The sequence below is a fragment of the Mobula birostris genome, chromosome 9, assembly GCF_030028105.1.
Source record: "Mobula birostris isolate sMobBir1 chromosome 9, sMobBir1.hap1, whole genome shotgun sequence".
Taxonomy (NCBI): Eukaryota; Metazoa; Chordata; class Chondrichthyes; order Myliobatiformes; family Myliobatidae; genus Mobula; species Mobula birostris.
Genome location: NC_092378.1, coordinates 56,998,787 through 57,026,680, shown reverse-complemented (window position 1 = coordinate 57,026,680; position 27,894 = coordinate 56,998,787). Strand labels below are relative to the sequence as shown.

General features: G+C 43.6%; 1 protein-coding gene across 2 annotated transcripts in view; it reads left to right on the top strand.

Annotated features, from left to right (window-relative positions):
• The first annotated feature begins 1,494 nt into the window (after positions 1-1,494).
• LOC140202786 (A disintegrin and metalloproteinase with thrombospondin motifs 20-like) overlaps positions 1,495-27,894 on the top strand; it is a 618,104-nt gene continuing 591,704 nt past the window's right edge. For both annotated transcript variants that reach the window (XM_072268124.1, XM_072268123.1), the window contains exons 1-2: positions 1,495-1,816; positions 2,267-2,610. In XM_072268124.1, coding sequence (XP_072124225.1) covers positions 1,726-1,816; positions 2,267-2,610 — 435 coding nt within the window. In that variant the 5' untranslated portion in view covers positions 1,495-1,725. The remainder of the gene's footprint in view (positions 1,817-2,266; positions 2,611-27,894) is intronic.

Sequence of the window (27,894 nt, the reverse complement as noted above, 5' to 3'; positions counted from 1 at the left end):
TCCCAAGTGCTGAAATTGAGCTTGTATGCACCACTTGAGCTGGCAGCTTGTTCCACACTATCATGATCCTTTGAGTGAAGAAATATCCTCTTATGTTCCCCATTAAACTTTTCATCTTTCATCCGTAACCTATGGCCACTAGTTATAGTCCGACCCAACCTCAGCGGAAAAGGCAGCTTGCATTTACCCTATGTATTGTCAGATCTCTTTACTTTGATGAAGGTAGACTGGAAGTAGAGAGACTGTTTCCTATAGTGGGGAAAGTCTAGGAGCAGAAAGCAAGGCCTCAGAATAAAAAGGATGTCCCTTTAGAACAGAAATGAGGATGAATTTCTTTAGCCAGAGGGCAGTAAATCTGTAGGATTTATTGCCACAGAGGACTGATGAGTATATTGGGTATGTTGAAAGCAGGGCTTGATAGGTTTTTGATTAGTAGGGGTGTCAAAGGTTATGGGGTGAAGGAAGGAGGAATGGGATTGAGAGGGATAATAAATAGCCACGATAGAATGGTGGAGCAGGCTCGATGGGCCGAATAGCCTAATTCTGCTTCCGTGTCTTATGGTCATTCCAAGAATAAATGTTCCAGTACAAGCGCATTAGATACACTGGGTAGTCACAATATTGTGAAACGATAGTAATGATGATTGGGACATTGGATGTGGAAAATAACCCATGATATTTTGGGATCTCGTGGTGTAACTAAAACTTCCCCATCCACCAGAAGATTTCATAAAATCCATGCTTTTGAACGCACGGCTTCCAAGGTCATTACAGTTGGGGTGGGGTTGGTTCAGTTTCAGGTGCATTGGACTGCATATTTTCTTCTGCAGAAGTCGCCGACCTGTGGACTTTGGGCAGCTGTTCCGAACCAATTGTCTGCTGTATTTTCTACATTATTGCAAAGACCAGCTTCCCGGGATGTTCCGAAGCAGGCGCGATTGGAATGCACGTTTTTGAAACTTTCGACCGGTGGGGCCGTCGCCCAGCGAGGGGAAAGAGCCACTAAGGGTCCCCGGAGAAAGGGTAACGGGATGATGCGCTGCCTTTGACTCCGGAACACGGACAAAGTGACAAACTCACCAAGGAAGCTGATCGGGGAACTGAACTAAATGTGATGACACTAAATCCAGTGTAAAGGGAGTTCGCGCCCGTTCAGTGGCCGCGTCGCGATGCTTTGGGGGTGGTAAAGGGACTGTCGTTGCGGTGTCTCCCAATGCAGAGCGGATCGGACCCCCTTGCAGCTCGAAAGGGGTTAAAGTACTGTTGGAAGCCAGAGCAGCGCCTGCCTCTCCCGACAGACAGACGGATTGGTTAGGTCGCGAGGCAAGAGGCGTGTTCCGTCCGTTTGATGTCGGATGGCCGAAAGGATCAATGGAGCGGAGCTCGCACCGTCCCCTGCCGGGTCTGTCTGCCGCCGCCGCCTTCAGCCTGGGTTCGAATGACTGGGAATGGCGAGCGCCTGCCCCAGCCGGCACTTGCTGAGATGAGCTCAGGCGGCAATGGGCGCTCGGGGTATTTGTGCAGATTTTTCTCTGCCTCTGGATGTTACTGCACAGAGCATTTACGTAACCCGCAGCCTCTCCCCCCAACCTCTTCAGCTTCTCCCTCTGCTGCTGGCAAGCCTGAGCCGAGGGTGTTTTGTGTTATACCAGAGGAGCTGGTGACGATTTGAATGCCTGCTACGCCTAGGAGGGAAAAACTCGGCTGCTTCACTCAGGGGGAACCATGCACTCGGTGATCTGGGTGGAAGGGCTCCTGTGTCAACTGTTTGTATTTCTAACTTCATGTCGGGGATTGCGTTTACATCCAAAACAAGGTACAGTGCTGGCACGTTGAAACTTTGCGGGTGCAGATTATGCGCATGTAGATGCCTGGAATAGATGTGAATTTGAGAGAGACGTCTCAGACGTCTACACACAGTAACCTCTCTAATATATAAAAGTATATATTAGAGAGGTTACTGTGTGTGGACGTCTGAGAAATAGGTTTATTCATCTGGATACGTCTATGCACTCCTTACTCATCATTGTTTAGAACAAGTTTATATGTGCAAAATTGTAGTTTGCTTGTGTGTTCAGATAGTTTTCTATATGCGATATATGTATTATGTAGTAAATCATATATAGCTATAGAACTATAATACTATACAACACAATATTGTTAAACTATAGAACTATAGAAGTGAACAGTTCTGACTTTGTATGACAGAAATAACCCGTGACATTGCGGGACTCGCAGGGTAACCAAACTTTCCTTATCGCTGCAGAGAACTTCATAAAGCAGCTAAGATCTTATGAAATAATTACACCGACGCGGGTGAACGATTTCGGAGAGGTCTTTCCTCACGCGCTTCACTTCAGGAGGAAAAAACGGAGCTCTGGGCTGGAGCTGTGGACAGCCCGGGCTCACTACCAGATCAGCGCTTTCGGACACCTCTACCACCTGAACCTTAGCGCCGACTCCGGCTTTATCGCACCAACCTTCCGCGTCAGTCACCTGGGCAGCGCCGAGCACGGGGAGCCGCACTCGGACCTGAAGCACTGTTTCTATGCAGGGCACGTCAACTCTCAGACTGAGCACACTGCCGTCGTCAGCGTCTGCACTGGCCTTGTGAGTATATTCCCGGTTGGGGTCGGGAGGGAGAGCAGATCATCCGATGACATCCTCAGGTTGGCAGTTTAGCAGGTTGAAGTGAGAGTGAGCGTTGTGGAGAGAAGGCGCGAGGGGAAATGTCACCCCGGGGATTGCCGCTGAGGGAGTCTGTCACAAAACGAGATGAGGTGTCGGTTGCTGGATGACTGTCTTTGACCCGTGCCCGCTGCCTTTAAAACGAAGGGTTGGTGGGTTGGTCACGTAGACAGGAAACTTAGGTTGAATAGAAGTTATCAGCTGAGGGGAGAGCGCCGGAACACTCGTCACTGCGGTCCAGGGAAGCAAAGTGAACTACTGAGGTGAAGTGTATCGGGACAATCTGACGCCGCGAACTCTGAGGCAGCGATAGTTCCAGGGAAACGGTGGAGGGCGGGAATCGACTGGTACAGATGTCAACCTCCTGCAATTCGGAAAGAGGTCAGAGTCAACTAAAGCGAACGTCTCAAGACTGTTGTCCCCCTCTTTCGCAGCCCTGTTTCTCCTGATTATGCGAGCCAAAAATCGAATTTTCACGGCAATTCACACAGTAATTATAGCAGTGATATTCTCAGCCTTCTCAGATGTCGCTTTGCCTGTTCTAAATTAAACGTGTTACACGGTTTGAAACTCTACCGCTGCTGTGCTGCATCTCAAAACATGGGGCATGGAAGTGCTGGCCAAGGAGCTGAGCCGCATCTGTCAGTGCCCCTGACCAGGAGACTTCCGTCTCGTGGCTTTGGCTAATTTAAAGAATCGATCCAATGGTATTCTCTAAGTGCGGGTAGAATTTCTCATCACACTGATGATTTTCATCCGAAAATTGTATTTTGAGCAAATACTTGGTGAGTGGAAGGAGCTTTTTCCACGAGTGTGGCTGTGTACAACGTGATCTTCATCAACCAGGCGCATTTGGGACAGGACTGACTTCCATTTTATAGAGGAACATAACAAAGAGTGTCTATAGCCAGACCTGAATTACTTGACAGCGGATGTGCATCACAAACGCAAGCATATTAGAGGGCGGAAGATTACAAGCACATCAAAGAACATAGTTTATGCACCTCCAGGCCTTGACCTTCATCGCAGAGGATAGGCCTCTGGGCTCCCATCCACCACTCACCAACACCGGATCTCTCAGGTTCCACTGTCACCTCCTGGGTCCTCGGAGCTTCCATCTTCCTGCCACCCCAACTTCCTTGAACACCCCATCCCTCCCCTCTCCTGTAGAAACGGCGTTCCGCTTCCTCCACCATTGATGCTGCTCCCGAATATCCGTGTTCACCCCATCTTCGCACCGCCTGAACAGCCATAGAGTTCCTCGCCCTTACCTACTATCCCATGAGCCTCCGCATCCAACACGTCATTCTCCGAACCTCCACCATCTCCAAAGGAATCCAACCACCAAACATATCTTTACCTCTACCCCGACCCCACCTCGCTTTCCGCAGAGATCGCTCCTTCCTTCAATACCTTAGCCATTCATCTCTTCCCTTTTATCTCCCTCCCAGCACTTCTCCCTGCCAGTGGTCAAAGTGCCACACCTGCCATTCACCTCCATTCTGGGCGCGAGCAGGCCAGGCAACAGGTCCCTGTGAATCTGCTAGGGTTGTCTATTGTGTCCGGTGCTCCTGGTGGGGCCCCTTCTACATTGGTGAGACCTGTTTTAAATTAGGGGACCACTTCGTCGAGCACCTCTGCTTTGTCCAGCACCTCCACTTCATCCGCCAAAAGTGGAAATCCAGATGGCCAAACATTTTAATTCCAATTCCCATTCCTGTTTTGACATATCGTTCATGGCCTCTTCTTGTGCCACGATGATGCGGCGCTCACGGTGGAGGAGCCACACCTTATGTTGGGTCTGGGTAGCTTTCAACCTGATGGAATGAATATAGACTTTTCCTTCAGGTAATTTTTCTCCTCCCTCTCTCTCTATGGTACATTCTCCTCTCCAATCAGATTCCTTCAGCCAACATAAAAGCCAAAGAAAGAGCATATAATAGGTGAAAATTAGTGGGAAGTAATAGGGTTGGGAAGGTTTAAAAACCAACTGAAGGGATCTAAAAAGTCATTAAAAAAGTAAAGATGGAATACAAAAGGAAGCTGGCCAATAATATTAAAGAGGATACTAAAAGTGTCTTCAGATACATAAAGTGTAAAAAAGAAGTGAGAGTGGATATCAGACTGCTAGAAGATGATGTTAGAGAGGTAGTAATGGGAGATAACGATATAGTGGATGAACTGAATAAGTATTTTGTATCAGTCTTCACTGTAGAAGACACTAGAGGTATGGTAGAAATTCCAGGTTTCACAGAAAATGAAGTGTGTGAAATTACCATACATAGTGAGAAGGCTGTTGGGAAACTGAAAGGTCTAAAGGTAGGTAAGTCACCTGGACCAGATGGTGTCCATCACAGAGTTCTGAAAGAGGTGGCTGAAGAGATCGTGGAGGTATTAGTAATGATCTTTCAAGAATCTCTAGATTCTGGAATGGTACTGGAAGACGGGGAAATTGAAAATGTCATGCCGCTCATCAAGAAAGGAGAGAGGCAGAAGAAAAGAAATTATAGGCCAGTTACTCTGACTTCAGCGGTTAGGAAGAAGTTGGATGGAGGCACATGATAAGATAGACTGTAGTCAGCATTGTTTCCTCAAGGTAAATTCTTGCCTGACAAATCTGTTGGAATTCTTTGAAGAAATAACAAGCAAAACAGACAAAGGAGAATCAGTTGATGTTGTGTACGTGGATTTTCAGCAGGTCTTTGACAGGGTACCACACATGAGGCTGCTTAACGAGCTATGAGCCCATGGTATTACAGGAAAGACGCTAGCATGGATAAAGCAGTGGCTGATTGGCAGGAGGCAAAGGGTGGGAATAAATGGAGCCTTTTCTGGCTGGCTGCCAGTGGCAAGTGGTGTTCTACAGGGGTCTGTGTTGGGATCAATTCTTTTTAAGTTTTATGTCAATGATTTGGATGATGGAATTGATGGTGTTGTTGCAAAGGTTGCAGATGATATGAAGGTAGGTTGGGGGCAGGTAGTTTTGAGGAAACAGAGAGGCTACAGAAAGACTTAGACAGATTAGGAGAATGGGCAAATAACTGGCAGATGGAATACCATCTCGGGAAGTGTATGGTCATGCGGTTTGGTAGAAGAAATAGAAAGCTTAAATATTTTTTAAATGGAGAGAAAATACAAAAAGCTGGGGTGCAAATGGGGTGGCAGTCCTTGTGCAGGATTCACTAAAGGTAAATTTTCAGGTTGAGTCTTTGGTGAAGAAGGCAAATGCAATGTTAGCATTCATTTCAAAAGGAAATCCGAGGATGTAATGCTGAAACTTCATAAAGCACTTGTGAGGCCTCATATGCAGTATTGTAAGCAGGTTTGGGCCCCTTAGAAAAAATGTGCTGAAACTGGATAGAGCTCAAAGGGGGTTCATGAAAATTATTCTAATATTGAATGGCTTATCTTTATGTGTATTTAAGGAAGAAGTTGATAGAACCTTGATTAGTCAGGTCATGAAGGGATAAGGGGGAAGGCAGGAGATAAGGGCTGAGAGGATAATTGGATCAGCCATGATGAAATGGCGGAGCAGACTCAATGGGCCAAATGGCCTAATTCTGCTCCTATATCTTATGGTCTAATGATCTTATCTCCTGCTCTTTATCTTTCCTACCCACCTGGCTTCACCCCTCCCCCATTTTCCTCCTTCTTTTATGGTCCTGAAGAAAAGTCTCAGCTCGAGAGGACAATTGTTCATTAATTTCCATAGATGCTGCCTAAGCTGCTGAGTTGCTCCAGCATTTTGTGTGCACTGCTTTGGATTTCCAGCATCCACAGAACTTCTCGTGTTTATAGCTTATGCTTAACCTATTATCATGTGCTGTATGAAGTTATGATAGATTGATAACTTGACATCAGTCCTGCTTCCTCCTTGGTGCAGGGACTGGGGAGAATTTTCTGCAGGAATAGATTCCTTAGTTACTTGTATGAGCCCTTTCTACCCTGTCCTTCCATTTATGTGCTAACTTGTTGAACTCAATATGCTGTCCAAGTACATTCATAAGAGTACATCATTCTCTGTAAGCTTTGGCACCCCTACTAATCAAGAACATATCAACCTCCACTTTAAATATATCCAATAACCTGGCTTCCCTTGCCATTTGCCCTAGTCACATCCTTTTATTCTTTTATTTTTTCTTTTATTCTTTTATACTTTTATTTTACTCATCCTATACTCTCCCACCATAGGAAACATCCTCTCCATGTCCACTCTATCTAGGCCTTTCAATATTCCGTAGATTTCATTTAGATTCCCCCCGCCCCCCCACAATCCTTCTAAGCGTCATTGAGCACAGGCCCATGAGCTATCAGATACTTGTCATAAGACATTCTCTCTAATTCAGACAGCGTCCTGGTAAATCTCCTCTGCACTATCTCTAATCATATAAAGTGATACCCAAAACCGAGCACAATACCCAAGTATCTTCTAACAAGCGTTTTATAGAGCCGCAACATTACCTTGTGGCTCGCGCTCAATCCCCCGATTAATGTGAGTCAACACACATATGCCTTCTTAATCACCCTATCTAATTGTGCAGCAACTTTGAGGGATCTATGGACTTGGACTACAAGATCCCTCTATTTCTCCACGCTGTTGAGAATTACAGAGGGATAATCTTCTGCAGAATTAGCCAGTTCTGATACAGACAGAGAAAGTGAATTAGCTGAAATTGTTGAATTCAATATTGAGCCCTAAAGGTTGCAGTAAGTCCAGATGGAGGACGAGGAGCTGTACTTCAATCTTATATTGGGGTCTCATTGAAACAATGCAGGAAGCTAGAGCTAGATAAGTCAGCATGGGAGTGGGACAATGAATTATAGTGACAGCTGCACCACACACACGCACAAAATGCTGGAGGAACTCAGCTTCTATAAAGGGACATAAACAGTTAACATTTTGGGCTGAAACCTAATGGTCAGTCCTAATGAAGGGTTTTTGCCAAAAATGTGGACCATTTATTTCCCTCCATAGATGCTGCCTTACCTGCTGAGTTCCTCTAGCCTTTTGTGCGTGTTGTTTAAGATTTGCAGCATCTACACAATCTCTTGTGTCTCTGTATGGTGACAGGGAACAGGTGCTCTGAGAGGTAAATGAACCCATGAACACTACCTCATTAGTTCCATTTGCACTTTTTATTTCATTAGTAACCTACAGTAATTTTTATGTTCTGCATTATACTGCTGCTGCAAAACATCAAATTTCATGACATATGTAAGTGATAGTAAAGTTGGCTCTGGCTCTGGTCACACAGACTATGTTCTGTTTTTTTTCTAGTGCAGAAATGATTCTTAACAACAGTGTCTGACCTGAAATATTCACTTTGTTGCTCTCCCCACCATGGCACCTGACCTGCTGAGTGTTTCAATATGATACTTTTTATTTCAGAATGATAGTAGGAGAATTATGTTATTGCAGATATTTTTTTCATGCTCGGCCAGGGACTGACTATCCAACTCCTCGAGCCTCTACTTTTCTTTTAGAAAATGGATTTATTGTAACTTAAGCTTTATCCCTTCTGTCTTTTTTGTCTAATAGAAACTCATCAATCTTGGTGCTGAAGATTTCTATCTACTTAATGCCATGGGATTTGGTCAGATATTTCCAAGTATCTACAACCTCTCATGGGTAGAAGTATTCTCTAATTTTGCTGCCAAATAGTGTATCTGCAGTTGTAAGGTTACAACCCTTGGCTTGGAATTCCCTCTTTAGAGGGAATCATTTGTTTCCGTGAATACCTTAGCAACATTTATCATTCTAAAAAGCTTGGACCTCATCCTTCTAACCTGAAACAAGGACAACTTTAGCCAAGCTGTTAAGATAGCTATTTCCTGTAAACCTTGATATAAATTTGAACTTTGCAGAAAAAGACAGAAGTATTTTATGTTTCAGACTAGGTAAACTATGAAAGATTCTTGGAAGAAGCCCATGTGCATCAACTGTGTTATCATAGAAAAGTCTGATTCAACCAACTTCCACTTCAATTCAGCTTCCATTCCTATATCTGTCAGTTGGTCCATGGTTTCCTCTACTGCTACAGTGAGTCCAAATTCAGGTTGGGCGAGCAGCACCTCATATTCCATCTGGGTGTACTCCAACCTCATGGCATGATCATCAATTTCTCTAGCTTCTGGTAAACACTTCCCCCTTCTCCTTCTCACTTTTTCCATTCCCCATTCTGGATCCCTTCCTTCTTTCTTCCGCAGTGCTGTATCCTCTTCTATAAGATTCCTTCTTCCTCAACTATTACCTCTTCCACCTATCACCACCCAGTTTCTTATATCATTACCCCTCCCCCACACACTCAACTTCCCCCTCGCATGGTCTCACCTATCATCTGCCAGCTTGCACTTCTCCCCCTTCTCCCTCAACTTCTTAGGCCAGCTTCTGCTCCCATCCTTCCCAGTCTTGATGAAGGGTAGAGATTCAGAATATCAACTGAATAGACTCTGTCTGACCTGCTGACTTTCCCCAGCAACGTTTGTGTGTTGCTCAAGATTTCCAGCATTGGCAGAATCTCTTTTGTCTATACAAAAGCTGGCTGTGTGGTTGGTGGCATGGCTGCAGTGAGTACAGGCCTGTTCACTGATCCTCATTATGGGTAACAGGTTGAGATGTTTTGTGGACAGCTGGTGTTATAGGTTTCTTTAGCCTGGCTGTGAACTGAAGTCCAGATAACTAAATCATACACTTTAGCTTTACAATTATTTAAAAACATCCTTTTGAGATTGTGAGATTGCTCCCTAGTGGCTTAGTCCTCTTTAAAGGACCTAATTACACTATATATACAGGTTGCAGAAAAGTGATTTGAAATACAGTGACTGTTTGAGGCCGATGCATCATCTGAAGGATATCCTTCCACTTGGTGAGACATCACCATGGGATCTCAAAAGTCTTACAGATCTATCAAGTGAACCCAAAGCAGGTTGGCTTCAACTCTCATCAATTTGAGATTAACTTGAGCCAGCTGTAATCTATTACCTCGGTACAGATTGTTGACCAAATTTTGATTTTCTGAATGTTCACAAGTTTATTCAATGATATAGCTATAACAGAACAGAAAACCAGAACATAGTCTATATTTATTGAATCATATTCATGGAAGCACAGATTGAAGATATGCCATTTGCCCTAAAGTGTCCCTGACAGTTGTCAAATACGTAGCCACGCTCCCTTCCAAAAGCCATCTTCTAGAAAGTGCCATAGGGTTACTAAAACAAAAAATTTACACAATTTTAGAAGTTTCTTCCCCCAGGCAGTTAATCTGATCAACCATTCTCATTAGCTCCACAACCCCTCTATCTATTATCCTCTGTAAACTAGTTATTATAATGCTATTTGCACTGTAATTACATTCTGGTATTTCTGTATTTATGCATATTTTACTCTATATCCATACTTTAACCTCTAACTTTATCTTATACAGCACTGTATTCTTTATAATTTTTGAAATTTGTTTTAGTTACATGTCGCGCCCAGACGAATGCACCACAGCAAATTCAGAATACATGCAAATGCATATGGTGAATAAAGTTGATCCTGGATTCTGATGTGAATCCAGTTTCCCAGTATTCATACCATTGCCTTTTATGTCTTACTATTTCAAGTGGTCATGCAAAGACTAAAGGTACCTGCTTGCACCATCACCTCAGGCAGTGCTTTCAGATTCCACCCACGTTGTCAGTGGAAAGATTAAAGTCTGTCATGAGCCTTGTGGCCCATCAGGCTGGGGCTTATGCCGATTTCCATCAGTGGAAACAGTTTTCCCTAAAACCCCTCTAAAACTTTTACACCAACATTAAACACATGCTTTCTAGTCAGAGACACTTTTGCTAAGGGGAAACATTCCACACGATTTACTTTATTGATGCCTGTAGACATTCTGTATATCTCAAACGGTCACCTCTGAGTATCCTGGTGAATCTGGCCAAGTGTAATTTTATTGTTCCTCTAAAAGGGCAACCAGAATTGCCCACACTGCTCTATTTGTGACCTAAATAACAACATACAGTTGCACTGACGCTCCTGGCTCAGATATTTTATCCTTAGTCAATGAAGGTAATTGATTTAGTAAAACTTCTCAACCACCTTAAGTGTGGTTCATTTCAGGATTGATGGATGTGTTCACTAGAGTTTCTTTGTTCCTCAGCTGGGTCTGACCATTAATGCTACACTTATTACAGCGGACGACAAATTTTTTTGAAATTTTTGCTTCCTCAGAATTATTTTTGTTTATGGCAGACCGCTTGAAGCTGAACACAAACATAATTTCAGGCTACTTGTATCACATAGGAATGTGGAGAAACAAGAAATTAACTTTTATTGAATATAATGCTTTTAATTGCATAACAGTGCTGATGTTTTGCAATAGTTCAACTAAGCTAAAGATGTTTTGTTAATGATTTTCATTTGTACTCAGTGTCTGAGGCTTCTCGCTTAAGTGTCCAACAATAATCAGGCAGCATTGATGGAATCCAGTTGCCCTGATACCGTTCCTCCATGACCGCAATGTCCTGGTGAAAACTCTCACTATGGTCATCACTGACAGTGCCGTGATCTGCAGGGAAGAAGTCTTAATGAGAATGCAGATAATGAATCTTTAGTGACATGTTGACTTCTTGGTTTTGTATGCTTGAAGCATGTTGTCAATCAGCAGCATGTAGTTTGGTGCTCTGTAGTTGCCAAGAAAATTTCCAACAATACCTGTGCCTTCAGACTACATGCCTTCCATATAGTTTTCTCCAGTTCCACTAGAAGTTCTTTGAATTGCCTGTCATTGATGACCTGATTGATTTGTGGACCAACAAAATGTCTTCCTTAATCTTGGAATCAGTTATTCCGAGAAACATCTGTCTCAAATATCAAAACCCTTCACGGAATTTTTTGTGCCTGGTGACAGCAGACTCCATCCTTGCAGTCTTGAATGCAGTAATTCTGCTTTTGCCTTTGACAAAGCCAAGTTTTTGACCAGGTCAGTTAACTCAGATTGAGTTAGAGACAAGGCTCACTCGACATAAAGGATTAAAAATCTGTATCAGCATCAGTGTTGTTTTCCATTCTTGACTGGGGCATCATGGCAGCTTCATCTGCCTCCTCTGGACTCCGTGTCTCTGGTGGCTTCAGTACTAGGAGACTATCATCATTTGTCAGCGGTCTCAAGGCTGAAGAAAGATTGGGGTATTCAATAGATGTCTTGTTTTTAGCAGAGAAACCTGACACATTGATTAGAGAGTAGAAGTAGTCTGCATATATTATCCTTCTGCTCTTGCCATATCATCAGGACAGTGAATGGCATTGACTTCTGAGTACCTCTGACTCAAGCTCTAGGATCGACAGTGTATGTTCAACAACAAATGTGAGGAGCCAAGGCTTTGGCTTGGTCATCAACTTTACGCCCAAGGTAGAGCTTATCGGCTTTTGAAATAAGAGGAGTCATGCTCTGTCTTTTAAATTTAAGTGTATATTTGCCACAAACATTGTGGCTGATGCAACAATGGAAAAATATTTTGTTACCACAAATATTTCTGAAAATACAATTACTTTATCACAATTAGTACACACAATGTTATGCATATAGAGCATGCGCATCTACATGATCGCAAACAGATATACATGTAAGTCAGTGCATAGAATGGTGTGTGCATGATGCTTTTATAGCCTTTCTAAAACCTGACCTGCCATGCAGCATCCACCCTGCCTAAGCATGCCCAGGCATGCCTGAACAAGATAGAAAACTTTTGAGCTTACGTTGTGGGCAGCATTTTAATTGACTTGCATTATGAAGTGAAATAACAAATATAAACAATTTCAAAAAAATGATGCGTTATAGGGAAATTTCATGATGATTTTCATGATCAGGAGCCCAATATCCATAAGACACATTCAAAAGCATTCAGGAAGCAAATTCTTAGTTGGCCTGTGTTATTAGTCCTCTCAAAACGTATCTCTCACACTTGTTAGAACCAAGTCCCATCAGCATTGCTCAGCCATCTAAGAGCTGTGGATAGGGATTTACACTAAATAATACGGGTGGTTCAACAACTTGGAAAAGTATGGATGAAGTAAAAGGAAAGTGGTGTGCAGGAGAGGTTCCTGAAGTCTCCAGAATAAAGAATAAGACAAAAAGTTCAGAAAAAGATAAGAATTTAACTGCAGGCAACATGGAGACTAAATTGAAAGAAGGGTCCTTATTACAGGCCTGAATGTGTTATATTTGAATGCTCACTATATGGAGCCACATGCTGACTGTCCATAAATAGGCCATGGTTTCCCAAATGCTCATGTATCCTATCCCTGGGAATATTCTCCAATAGTTTCCTTACCCCTGACGTGAGACTCACTGGCCTATAGTTACCAGGATTTTCCTTATATCCCTTCTTAAATAATCAGTGGTGCAGTGCTAGCTGGAGTATATGGGAGCAACATACAAAAAAAGTCATCCAGCAAGTGGCTGCTCCATGAGCGAAAACATCGTGTTAAATCCACTCGCTGGATTTTTTTTTGTTTTACGCACCATTCTTTGTAAACTCCGGAGTATGTTGTGCGTAAAAATCCCAGGAGATCAGCAGTTTCTACGATACTCAAAACACCCTGGGGGCACCTAATTAATTAGCTTGTTTATTTTGGCTTTTTTCTTAAAGATGTGCGGGACGGCTAGCACTGCACCATTGTAAACAACGGAAGAATATTATCAGCCCACCAGTCCTCCAGAACTTTGCCTGTGGCTAGACAGGACGTTAAAGAAAGAAAATATAGAAATGCACATTAATATCAGTAAAGCAGAGGTAAAGTGTGTAATCTGGGAAAAAAATCAACCAAATGTGGTAAGAAAGATGGGACAGGGAGGGGAAAGGGAGGCATTTATATCAAATACAAAAAAGTGTAGCAGGTACTAGGGTGGGTAGTGGATATAGAAGAGAGGAAACTGTGTGGACTAGGTTAAGACGAAGGGTCCTGACAAAGGGTCTCAGCCTGAAACGTCGACTGTACCTCTTCCTAGAGATGCTGCCTGGCCTGCTGCGTTCACCAGCAACTTTGATGTGTGTTGCCTGGACTAGGTTAAGGCTGGGGCACTGTGCGTTAAACAAAACATTGAAAATGATAGAGAAACACCAGACAAGATTGTGTGAAGAATGTCAGGAAGAGGATCAGTAGAATATGTAGTTCTGAGTTGCAGGAAGTATGGGATACTGTGAGAGGTGATGAGAATTAATCTAAGGGAATTGGGGGTGCAGGAATTCACATTAAAAGGATTACTGGGCATGGGTGAGAGAGCACAAGTCAGGGTATTTTTAGCTTTCTTAAGGGGTACAGGGGTTTTTTATAGGATATGATGAATAAGCAGGAATAGGGTACTAGGATGGCCAAAGATGGGAGGATAAAATGTAGGTTAGGGTATGTGTGTGTGCGTGATTGGGTGAAGGGATTTAGAATCTAAGTCTATTGCACACTCTGGAGCAGAAGGTGGGGGTAATGCACCACTAAGCTGGGTGCCAACCACCATAAAACAAGAAGAAGAAGAAAAGGAGAAGGCAGGAAAATGGGGTTGAGGGGGATAATAAATCAGTCATGGTGGAATGGTGGAGCAGACTCGATGGGCCAAAATGGCCTAATTCTACTCCTATTTATTATGAGCTTACGGTCTTATGGTCTCAGGCTGCACTCACTTTGGGAGCCAAGGGTCTCTCCTGGGACCAGCGCGTTCATGCCATCACAAAGAAGCAACAACAGCGATTCTACTTTCTTGGAAGTTTGCCTAGATTCAGCATATCATCCAAAACTTTGATAATCTTCTATAGATATACAATGGAGAGTACCCTGACTGGTTGCATCATTCGTCAGGGTATGGAACACCACTATCGAGGAATAGGAAAGTCTACAGAAAGTGGTGGATACAAACCAGTCCATGACAGACAAAGACCTTCCTACCAGTGAGCATATTCTCAAGGGGTGCTGTCACCCAAAAGCAGCATCCATCATCATTGACCCTCACCACCCAGGCCATGCGCTCTTCTCACTACTACTATCAAATGGGATACCAGAGCCTTAGGTCCCAAACCACAAGGTACAGGAAATGTTATTACCCTGCAGTCCTCAGCCTACTGAACTAGCATGGATATCTTCACTCACCTCAACAATGAACTGACCTACAACCTACAGACCCATTTGCAAGGGCTTTAACATTCATGCTCTCAATAGCATTTACTTATTTTTCTATTTGCACATTTAGTCTACTTTTACACTTCAATTGTTTGTCACTTTCTTTTTTTTAAATTCTATTGTATTTCTTTATTTTTCCTTAAATGCCTACAAGAAAACATATCTTATGTAGCATATGGTAACAGTAACATATACATATTGTGATAATAAATTTGCTTTGACTTTGCATAAGAATATATGTAACTGAATTGGAGTAAGAGGATACCCGCCCCTCCCGATCTGCCCTGTAGTCACCTATTGCCTGTCTGTCTGCATGCAGTTATGGTGGTGCTAAAAAGTCTGTGAACCCTGTAGAATATTTTCTATTTCTGCATAAATATGACCTAAAATATGATCAGATCTTCACTTAAGTCCTAAAGTGAAAGAGAACCCAATTAAATAAATAACAAAAAAACATTATATTTGTTCATTTATTTATTGAGAAAAATGATCCAATATTACATGTATTTGTTGGAAAAAGTATGTGAACCTCTGGGGAAATGCCTTCTACAAAAGCTATTTGGAGTCAGGTGTTCCAATCAATGAGATGAGATTGGAGGGGTGGGTTGTAGAGGTGCCCTGCCCTATAAAAAAGACACACAAAGTCAGGTTACTGACAGAAACTGCACTTCTCAAGGAAGATCTGTTTATGTGCACCATGTCTCAATTAAAACAATTTTCAGAGGACCTTAGAAGAAGAATTGTAGAGATGCATGAATCTGGAAAAGGCTACAAAGTCATATCTAAAGATCCGAGTGTTCATCAGTCCACAGTAAGAGAAATTGTCTACAGATGGAGGAAACCCAGTAATGTTGCCACTCTCCCTGGGAGGGGTGTCCTGCAAAGATCATGCCAAGAGCACAACATGCAATACTGAAGGAGGTGGAAAAGAACCCAAAGGTAACAGCAAAAGTCCTGCAGAAATCTCGAGAACTTGCTAACGTCTCTGTTCATGCGTTCACTATAAGAGAAACACTGAACAAGAATGGTGTTCATGAAAGCAACTCTGGAAGAAACTACTGCTCTTTTAAAAAAAAAATTGCAGCCTGTCTCAAGTTTGCAAAAGACCACCTAGAGCCTAGAGATTCTAGGACAATGTTCTGTGGACAGATGAGACAATTGTTGAAGTTTTTGGCAGAAATGCACATTGCTATGTCTGAAGATAAAAAATAGCACTGCACACCAACACCAAAACCTCATCCCAACTGTGAAGCATGGTGGAAGGAGCATCATGGTTTGGGGCTGCTTTGCTGCCTCAGGACCTGGACAGCTTGCAATTGTTGAGGGAACAATGAAATCAAAATTGTATCATGACATTTTACAGGAGAATGTTAGGGCAGTAGTCCATCACCTGAAGCTTTAGTAGAATTTGGATAATGCAACAAGACAATCATCCAAAAGATAAGACTAAATCCTGACCTTAATCCTATAGAAATGTTATGGAAGGATCTAAAGCAAGCAGTTCATGCAAGGAAACCCACAAACATCCCAGAGTTGAAGCAGCTTTGTAAGGAGGAATGACCTAAGATTCCTTTAAACCAATGTGTATGACTGAATAACAGTTACTGGAATCGTTTGGTTGAAGTTATTGCTGTACAAGGGGTCATACCAGTTACTGAAGGTTCTTTTTCCAACAAATACATGTAATAATGGATCATTTTTCACAATAAATAAATGAACAGGTATCATGTTTTTTATGGCATTTATTTAATTGGGTTCTCTATCTAGTTTTAGGACTTGCTTGAAGATCTGATCACATTTTAGATCATATATATGCAGAAATAGAGAAAACTGTACAGGGTTCACAAATTTCCAAGAACCACTGAAAACTGTGATTGGACCACCCCTCTCAACCTGCTGCCTATGCTGTTCTCAGCTTAAAGGATGCACCATTTCTGTACTGAGTTTGGCATTTAAATTGGAGCCGGAGACATTCCTGCACATATGACCATAACACCACAAGATATAGGAGCAGAAGTAGGCCATTTGGCCCATTGAGTCTGCTCTGCCATTCAATCATGGGCTGATCCAGTTATTCCAGTCATCCCCACTCCCCTGCCTTCTCCCCAAACTCTTTGATGCCCAGGCTAATCAAGAACCTATATATCTTGGCCTTAAACAGACCTAATGACTTAACCTCCACAGCCACTCGTGGCAACAAATTCCACAGATTTACTACCTTCTGACTAAAGTAATTTCTCCGTTCTAAATGGACGTCCTTTAATCCTGAAGTTGTACTGTCTTGTCCTAGACTCCCCTAGCATGGGAAATAACTTTGCCATATTTAATCTCTTCAGACCTTTTAACATTTAGAATGTTTCTATGAGATTCCCCCCTCATTCTCCTGATCTCCAGGGAATACAGCCCAAGAGCTGCCAGACATTTCTCATACGGTAACCCTTTCATTCCTGGAATCATTCTTGTGAATCTTCTCTGAACCCTCTCCGATGTCAGTACAGGTTAGCCTTTCTAAAATAAGGAGCCCAAAGCTGCACACAATACTCTGTGTGGTCTCATGAGTGCTTTATAGAGCCTCAACATCATGTCCCTGCTCTTATATTCTATACCTCTAGAAATTAATGCCAACATTCCATTCGCCTTCTTCACCACCAACTCAACCTGGAGGTTAATCTTTACTATTCCTCTTCCCATCCTGTCTCTTGCAAAAATGTCATCTCCTTCTCGCAATTCCTCCGTCTCCGCCACATCTGCTCTCAGGATGAGGCTTATCATTCCAGGGTGAAGGAGATGGCTTCCTTTTTAAAGAAAGAGGCTTCCCTTCCTCCACCATCAACTCTGCTCTCAAACGCATCTCTCCCATTTCACACACATCTGCTCTCACCCCATCTTCCCGCCACCCCACTAGGAATAGGGTTCCCTTTGTCCTCACATACCACCTCACCAGCCTCCAGGTCCAACATATAATTCTCCGTAACTTCCACCACCTCCAACGGGATCCCACCACTAAGCACATCTTTCCCTCTCCCCCCCCCCCCCACTTTCCGCAGGGATCACTTCCTACGCGACTCCCTTGTCCATTCGTTCCCCCGCCATCCCTCCCTACCGATCTCCCTCCCGGCACTTACCCTTGTAAGCGGAACACTTCCTCTCTCACCACCATTCAGGGCCCTAGACAGTCCTTCCAGGTGAGGTGACACTTCACCTGTGAGTCAGCTGGGGTGATATACTGCGTCCGGTGCTCCTGATGCGGCCTTCTATATATTGGCGAGACCCAAAGCAGGCTGGGAGACCATTATACTCTGTCTGCTAGAAAAAGCAGGATCTCCCAGTGGCCATACATTTTAATTCCATGTCCCATTCCCATTCTGATGTGTCTATCCACGGCCTCCTCTACTGTCAAGATAAAGCCACACTCAGGTTGGAGGAACAACACCTCATATTCCATCTGGGTAGCCTCCAACCTGATGGCATGAACGTTGACTCCTCTAACTTCCATTAATGCCCCACCTCCCCTTTGTACCCAATCTGTTATTTATTTATTATTATTTTTTTTTTCTCTCCTTTTTCTCCCTCTGTCCCTCTCACTATACTCCTTGCCCATCCTCTGGGCTTCCCCCCCACCCCCCCTTTCTTTCTGCCTAGGCCTCCTGTCCCATAATCCTCTCCCTTCTCCAGGGTCATATCCCCTTTACCATCAATTTTCCAGCTCTTAGCTCCATCCCTCCCCCTCCTGTCTTCTCCTATCATTTCAGATCTCCCCCTCCCCCTCCCACTTTCAAATCTCTTACTATCTCTTCTTTCAGTTAGTTGTGACGAAGGGTCTCGGCCCGAGATGTCGACTGTACCTCTTCCTAGAGATGCTGCCTGACCTGCTGTGTTCACCAGCAATTTTTTGTGTGTGTGTTGCTTGAAATTCCAGCATCTGCAGATATCCTCATGTGTAGGAGTTCCCCAATGGTGTGACATGAGTATCCTGCTTGGCCAAGCTATCAGTAAGATCACAGCTTGTAGCTTACAAAATATACAACAATCAGTTACCTTCCAAAATTGTTTCTGAAACCTGGCATTGTTCTACAGATGAAAGGAGATGGCAAAACCACTCTCCAAGTCTTGCAATCTGGCCTGGAAAAGACTTGCAGGAAAAGATCCAAAAATAATGAAGATTTTGCTTAGTTTTTGAATATTAAAATTCATTTTCCTCTCTTTAACTTAATAGCAATTGATAAACAACATTCTAAAAGTATTCTAGACACTAAAGCAACCTCATTTAAAGGAAATCTGCGTCTGCTTGCCCTTTTCTGTGTTCTCAGGCAGATTGCTCATTGGATGAGAAATGTTTCTTGTTATTCCAGCACCATCAGTAACCAGATCAGTGTGCAGATCTGTGCCCACACCACCCCCACCTCCACTAAATGAGCTCTCAATAACGGCCGCAAATTCAAGGTCCATTATCAGTGGCTGAGGTATGCAGGAACCATTGGCTCAGCATCCATGTTTATGCCAGCATCTCAAGCTTATTGACATTTTAGGAGGGCAGATGTGGAAGAGTGAGGTGGGACGGCACAGGTTCAGTAAAAGCTGACAGCTTGATGCAGAGCAGTTCATACCTTCCAACAAGTATTTTCCACCAATATGTCGTCTTGTGGTAATTTATTTGTTCAAGCAACTTATTTGCGTTCAACAGTCATGGCCTAATCTTTACCTGTCTTTGATTCTCTTTGAACCCGTTTCAGACCACTGGTCTGTGATAATACATTCCAATAATAGTATGTCAGTAGACTGGATGGGCATCTTACTGAATGTGGACTGATTGAGTCAAAGGGCCAGCTTCCATGCTTTAGGACACTATGACTCTATTTCCCTTGTTTCAGAATCAGAATCAGGTTTATTGTCACACAAGTTGTGAAATTTGTTGTTTTGTGGTAGCAGTACAATGCAGACAAATCAAGTTACAACAATGAATAAATAGTGCAAAAGAAAAATAATGAGGTGGTCTTCATGAGTTCAGAATGACCATTCAGAAATCTGATGGCGTAGGGAAAGCAGGCGTTCCTAAAATGTTGAGTATGGCTCTTCAGGCTTCTGAACCTTTTTCCCAATGGTAATAATGAGATGAGGGAATGTTATAGGTGATGAGGGCCCTTAATGATGGACGCCACCTTCTTGAAACACTGCCTTTTGAAGATGTGCTCAGAGGTACGGAGGATTGTGCCCATAATGGAGTTGGCCCTCTGTAGCCCAGCACAATCCTATGCATTGGTGCCTCCATACCATACCCGACGGTGATGCATCTGGTCAGAATGCTCGCTACAGTACATCTGTAGAAATTTGCATGAGCCTTTGGTGACATGCAAATCACCTCAAACTCCTAATGAAGTATTGCTGCTGGCATGTCTTTGTTATGATTGTTTCAACGGCTGGGCTCAGGAGAGAACCTCTGAGATGTTGACACCTAGGACATGTGTGTATTTCTTTCTGGCTCCCCCTTCCTAAAGTTCAAAATCAGTTCTTTGGTCTTGCTAACTTTGAGTGCAAGGTTGTTGTTGTAACATGTGTTGACCAGCCTAACTATTTTGCTCCTGTGCCCCTCTTCATCACCATCTGAGACCCTGCCAATGATGGTGGCGTCATTGGCAAATTTATAGATGACGTTTGATCTGTGCTTAGCTGCACGGCCATGGGTGTAGTCATAGTCATAGTCATACTTTATTGATCCCGGGGGCAATTGGTTTTCGTCACAGTTGCACCATAAATAATTAAATAGTAATAAAACCATAAATAGTTAAATAGTAATATGTAAATTATGCCAGGAAATAAGTCCAGGACCAGCCTATTGGCTCAGGGTGTCTGACCCTCCAAGGGAGGAGTTGTAAAGTTTGATGGCCACAGGCAGGAATGACTTCCTATGACGCTCTGTGTTGCATCTCAGTGGAATGAGCCTCTGTCTGAACTCCTGCTTTTCAGACACCACCGTGAGAGAGTCCAGTTCCATCCCCAACCCCACAACGTCACTGGCCTTATGAATGAGTTTGTTGATTCTGTTGGTGTCTGCTGCCCTCAGCCTGCTGCCCCAGCTCACAACAGCAAACATGATCGTACTGGCCACCACAGACTCGTAGAACATCCTCAGCATTGTCCAGCAGATGTTAAAGGACCTCAGTCTCCTCAGGAAATAGAGACAGCTCTGAGCCTTCTTGTAGACAGCCTCAGTGTTCTTTGTCCAGTCCAGTTTATTGTCAATTCGTATCCCCAGGTATTTGTAATCCTCCACCATGTCCACACTGACCCCCTGGATGGAAACAGGGGTCACCGGTACCTTAGCTCTCCTCAGGTCTACCACCAGCTCCTTAGTCTTTTTCACATTAAGTTGCAGATAATTCTGCTCACACCATGTGACAAGGTTTCCTACCGTAGCCTTGTACTCAGCCTCATCTCCCTTGCTGATACATCCAACTATGGCAGGGTCATCAGAAAACTTCTGAAGATGACAAGACTCTGTGCAGTAGTTGAAGTCCGAGGTGTAAATGGTGAAGAGAAAGGGAGACAAGACAGTCCCCTGTGGAGCCCCAGTGCTGCTGATCACTCTGTCGGACACACAGTGTTGCAAGCACACATACTGTGGTCTGCCAGTCAGGTAATCAATAATCCATGATACCAGGAAAGCATCCACCTGCATAGCTGTCAGCTTCTCCCCCAGCAGAGCAGGGCGGATGGTGTTGAGCGCACTGGAGAAGTCAAAAAACATGACCCTCACAGTGCTCGCTGGCTTGTCCAGGTGGCCGTAGACATGGTTCAGCAGGTAGACGATGGCATCCTCAACTCCTAGTCAGGGCTGGTAGGCGAACCGGAGGGGATCTAAGTGTGGCCTGACCATAGGCTGGAGCAGCTCCAGAGCAAGTCTCTCTAGGGTCTTCATGATGTGGGAGGTCAATGCCACCGGTCTGTAGTCATTGAGGCCGCTTCGGCACAGGGATGAGGCAGGACGTCTTCCACAGCACAGGAACCCTCCGGAGCCTCAGGCTCAGGTTGAATACATGGCGAAGTACTCCACATAGCTGAGGGGCACAGGCTTTGAGCACCCTGGTACTGACACCATCCAGTCCTGCAGCCTTGCTTGGGTTGAGACGTTTCAGCTGTCTTCTCACCTGTTCAGCCGTGAAGCCCACCGTGGTGGTTTCGTGTGGGAAAGGGGTATAGTCATGAGAGCAGGGTGGGGGACTGTGAGGAGGGGTAGGAGGGGAGAGTGGAATATGTGTTGGTTGGGGGCCGACAACAGATGACTCGTGTGGGGGATGGGCAGGGGCCACAATGTCAAATCTGTTAAAGAACAGGTTAAGTTTGTTGGCCCCTTGCACACTGCCTTCAGCTCCTCTGTTGCTAGTTTGCCGGAACCCAGTGATGGTCCTCATCCCCCTCCAGACCTCTGTCATGTTGTTCTGCTGGAGTTTCCACTCAAGTTTCCTCCTATACCTGTCTTTAGCCTCCCTGATCCTGGCTTTCAGGTCCCTCTGTATTGCCCTCAGCTCCTCCCTGTTTCCATCTCTAAACACCCTCTTTTTAGCGTTCAGGATGTCCTTAATGTCCTTTGTCATCCATGGCTTGTTATTTGAATACCAAAGGACAGTTCTTGTCGGAACATTACAGTCCACACAGAAGTTGATGTAATCAGTGATGCATTCTGTGAGCCCATCAATATCCTCTCCATGTCTGTCACCTCAAAACGACCCTGGAGCGCCTCATAAGCCTCCTCTGACCATTTCCTTACTGTCCTCGAGGAAGCGGGTTTACTCTTCACCAGAGACATGTAGCAGGGTTTTAGATGCACCAGATTGTGATCAGAACTTCCCAATGGGGGGAGGGGAGAGGAGCTGTATGCATCCTTTACATTAGCGTACATCAAATCCAGAGTCCTCTCCCCTCTGGTTGTACAGCTCACATACTGCGTGAAGTTGGGCAGGTTTCTAGCCATGGTAACATGGTTGAAGTCACCCAAGATGGTAATGAGGGCACGCGAGTGCTGGGTTTGTAATCTGGCTATGACGGTCTAAATGATGTTACACGCCAACGTCGGGTTGGCAGAGGGAGGGATGTACACAACAACCACAATTGGATGCGAGATTTCCCTTGACAAATAATATGGCCGGAGTCCAACAGCAAAAAGTTCAATACCCAGGCTACAAACATGTTCCTTGATCGTAATATGACCAGGATTGCACCATCTGTTGTTTACAAGAACCGCAAGCCCCCCTCCTTTACACTTACCGCTCTCAGTGCAATTCCAGTCAGCTCGAACGGTCTGGAAGCCCTCTATGGAAACGCTTCCTAAAGTTCCTAAAGTTCAAAATCAGTTCTTTGGTCTTGCTAACTTTGAGTGCAAGGTTGTTGTTGTAACATGCGTTGACCAGCCTAACTATTTTGCTCCTGTGCCCCTCTTCATCACCATCTGAGACTCTGCCGATGATGGTGGCGTCATTGCTAAATTTATAGGTGACGTTTGACCTGTGCTTAGCTGCATGGCCATGGGTGTAGAGAGTAGAGCAGCAGGCTAAGCGTGCATCCTTGAGGTGCGCCTGCGTTGATTGTTAGTGAGGAGGAGATGTTAGTTCTGATCCACAGTGATTGTAGTGTCCCGATGAGGAAGTCAAGGATCCATTTGCAGTGGCCAAGTGGAACAAAGGCCCAGATTGAAGCTCGAGGCTTGTTGATTGTTACTAATGGGACGATGGTGTTCAATGCTGTACTGTAATCAATAACCAGCAGGTTGACATAGGTAATGCTGTTGTCCAGGGGGTCCAAGGTTGAATGGAGTATGAAAGAGATTACATCCCCTGTAGAATAATTGTGATGGTAGGCAAATTGCAGTGGATCCAGGTCCTTGATAAGGAATTGAGTACCAATTATGACTAACTTCTTAAAGTGCTTCATCAAAGTAGTTTTGTGGGCTAACGGGCGACAGTCATTGAGGTAGTTCACCTTGCTCTTCTTTGGAACTGTTATGGTTGATGCCTTTCTGAAGCGGCTGAGAACCTTTGACTACAGCAGTGACAGGTTGAAGATAACCTTGAACAGTTGGCTGGCACAGATCTTCAGTGCTCTGACAGGGCCTGATGCCTTGTGAGGGTTTACCCTCTTGAAGGATGTTATAATGGCAGCTTCTGAGACAGAGATCACAGGGTAACCAGATGGTGTGGAGATTTGTACATGTGTTATTTTATTCTCCCTTTCAAAGTGTGGATAAAAGGCATTGTGTTTATTGGGACTGAAGTATTACTGCCAATTATGCTTTTAGATCTTGCCTTAGGAAGTAATCCCCACTTAAGTTACAGAGAGATAATCAAAATTACAAAATTAAGAGTGGTATAGATAGGGTAAGCAGATTTCTTCAACTGAGTTGGGTGAATAGAACTAGAGATCATACTTTGAGGGTGAAAGGTGTTTCAGGGGAACATGAGGGTGAACGTCTTCAGTCAGAGGACGGTACAAGTGCCAAATAAGCTGCCAGCAGAAGTGGTGAATGTGGTTTAGATTGTAACATTTAAGAGAAGCTTGGATAGGTACATGGATGGGAAGAGTTTCAAAGGGTATGGCCAGGGTGCAGTTTGATGGGACTAGGCAGACTAACAATTCGGCATGGACTAGATGGGCCAATAAGTCTGTTTCTGTATCACAATGTTCTATGACTCCATGAATCTGTAAGCAATCCTTTTTAGCTAGTGACTTTTGATGAATGCTAGTGAACTGCTAACCACATCTGATCCCTTGGTTATAAGGCATGTTTATGCAGAAACCCATCTTGAGCACAGTTTAAGATGAGGCCTGTTCTGATTCTTCTGGTCAATATAAAACTTCAAAAGTCTGAAAATAAACTCTCCTCTTTTGTTCCTTACTACAAAATCAAGAGAACCATGAACATTTAAGACTCTTCAACAGCTTCACACAATGATTGTAAAATGCCAGAATGGAAATACTTTGGTCCTTCAGATCTGTCGTTATTCAATGACTGTATTTATTTATTTGTTTGTTTGTTTATTTATTGAGATACAGTACAGAATAGGCTCATTCAGCTCTTCGAGCCATGCTGCCCAACAATCCCATGATTTAATCTTAGCTTAATCACTGGACAATTTACGATGACCACTTAACCTATCATCCGGTACATCTTTGGACAGTGGGAGGAAACTAGAGCACCACAGCAAACCTGTGTGGTCAGAGGGAGAACGTCCAAACTCCTTACAATTATTTTGTTTGGTTTCTGTCCATCCCACGTTCAATATTAGTGCCTTCAGAGCTCTGGCTCTTTTTCTCTGTAAATTCAGGCCAAAGGGCCTCATTACTCTGCATGCCATCCTTAAGTCCATTCACAGTATCAGTTTTGTCAGGTCTGAGGGAGCTGGTGTTACTTCTCATCTCTTTTCCCCATGTAACTGGAGACATTTATGAGATCGTATCCCTTTCCATATGCCCATGCTTTTGATCATTCACTGTTCTTTGTATCTATCTGAGTTAACAAGTGTGTTGATGCTTCAGTTTCCCTGGGGTCCCTTTCCTCTTGACATCCATAGCTATATTTTTGACAAGTGGGACTCTTGCCTTTAAGGCCTATGAGCTTATCATTGAACAATGATACGGTTCTCCGGCTTACTGCAACAGTGCATGTTTCACTACATCCAAGTCAACCTTAACCTCAAACCTTTGACATTTTCCACTTTCTCCAGTGCAGATGCTACATTGATGAATGCTAGTGAGCTGCTAAACACATCTGATCTCTTGGTTATAAGGCATGTTTATGCAGAAACCCATCTTGAACACATTTTAAGAGGATGCCTGTTCTGGTTCTTCTGGTCCATATAAAACTTCAAAAGCCCGAAAATAAACTCTTCTCCTTTGTTCCTTACTGCCTAAAGCCTTGATATACAATCTTCCACTTCACCATTCCTAAATTCTACCCATAAAGTCTCCACTGCCTGACCAATAACAAAATCCTCTTGTATTGAAGATGGTTGAAGAAGTTTGGTAAGGCCCCCCAAATTCTAAGAACTTTCTACAGGGGCATGATTGAGAATATCCTGACTGGCTGCATCACTGCCTGGTATGAGAACTGTACTCTCCTCAATCGCAGGACTCTGCAGAGAGTGGTGCGGACAGCCCAATGCATCTGTAGATGTGAACTTTCCACTATTCAGGATACTTACAAAGACAGGTGTGTAAAAAGGGCCCGAAGGATCATTGGAGACCTGAGTCACCCCAACCACAAACTGTTCCAGCTGCTACCAACTGGGAAACGGTACCGCAGCATAAAAACCAGGATCACTGGGGTCCGGGACGTCAGACTGCTTAATTCATGTGGATGCAACTGTATTTCTATGTTATATTGACTATCCCATTGTACATAATATTTATTATAAATTACTATAATTGCACATTGCACATTTAGACAGAGATGTAACGTAAAGAATTTTACTCCTCATGTATATGAAGGAAATAAGTAATAAAGTCAATTCAGTTCAGTTTTATTCAACTGATATTTGCCAATCCAATCTGTTTCTTCACTTCTATCACTTCCCTATTTTCTTTATTGGTTTTATATTCTGGTACATTTGTTTCTTGTCAATCTTAATGTTGCTTATCTGATGCTATGTGCCTGTGATGTTTCTACAAATCATTGTAGGTGTTCATACATGTACTTATGCATATGACAATAAATATGGCTTTGGCTTTGCCATGTTCTATCAATGACAATCTTGTCTACATCTGCAGTGGGATTTGTGCCTGCAAATCATTTAATTTTGTCTCTTATATTTGTATTAAGACTAAATACTTAGGCTACATACATTGATTTAACCCTCTGTTCTGATGTTTTACTCATACATCTCTTATTACCTTCTCCTTGTTAAAACCCCTTCGTCCTTTTGTTGACACTGCCCAATTCCCTTTCCTTTTGCTTGCTTTAGAGTTACAACATAGAACATAAAACACAGATCAGTACAGCAGCTTTAGCCCATGATTTTGTGCCGACCTTTGAACCTACTCTCAAACTAACTTCTTGTTGGCAGAATCTGACCCATTCCCCAACACAACCCTCAGTTTATCTATCATCCGTGTGATTGATGCACAGGAAATATGAGTAGGAGAAAGCCATTCAACCTTCTGAGCTGGCTCTACAATTTAATATGGTCACAATCGATCATCCAAATCCACTCTCTTGTTCCAGTGTTCTCTCATATCTCTTATTCCTTTCAGTCCTAAGAGAAATATCTACCATCTTCTCAGATATAGTTAATGCTCTGACTTTCACTGCTTTCCATGACAGAATTTCGCAGATTCACTGTTCTCTGAAAGAAATATCTTCCTCATTTCAGCCTTAACTGACTTCCTCTTGATCCTGGGCTCTCTAGTCGTCATTAATTTCCTTTCCGTATCACGTCCTCATGGACCTTTGAGAATTTTGTAGGATTCTAGAAGATTCTCATGCAGTCTTTCAAACTCCAGAGTTTGATTAGCACAACATCCCTTCTCGCGTCAGCCCTGCCATCCCAGAAGTTAGTCTGGAGAGTATTTGCTGCACTTGCTGCCCAGTTCAAATAAAGGGACCAAAACTGCACATGACATTTAGGTTGAGATCTCACCATGATCCTACAGAATTGCAGCAGGACAGTGTTGCTCTTGTACTCCAACTTTGCACAACAAAGACCAGCATATTATATGCTTCCATAAATACCTGATGCTCTCTCTGGTTCCTTCAGTAACTGGTGCACAAGGACACTTAGGCCTTGGAATATTTCACCTTATCCCAATCCACCATTGTTGAATGTCTCCTACTGTCCAGCTCAGGAGATGGAGAGATTTGAGGCAAACAATTCTACTGCAGTCATATCTGTTCAGACACTCCAGCAGTCCAAAAACAAATGAAGTCATGGAGTCACCAAGCACACAGCACAGAAACAGAAGCCAACCTGATTTGCCCAGTTCCTTATGCCTGCATCCAGACCATAGCTCTACATACCTTTCCTTTCCAAGTACAGTATCTATCCAAACTTTTCTTAAGT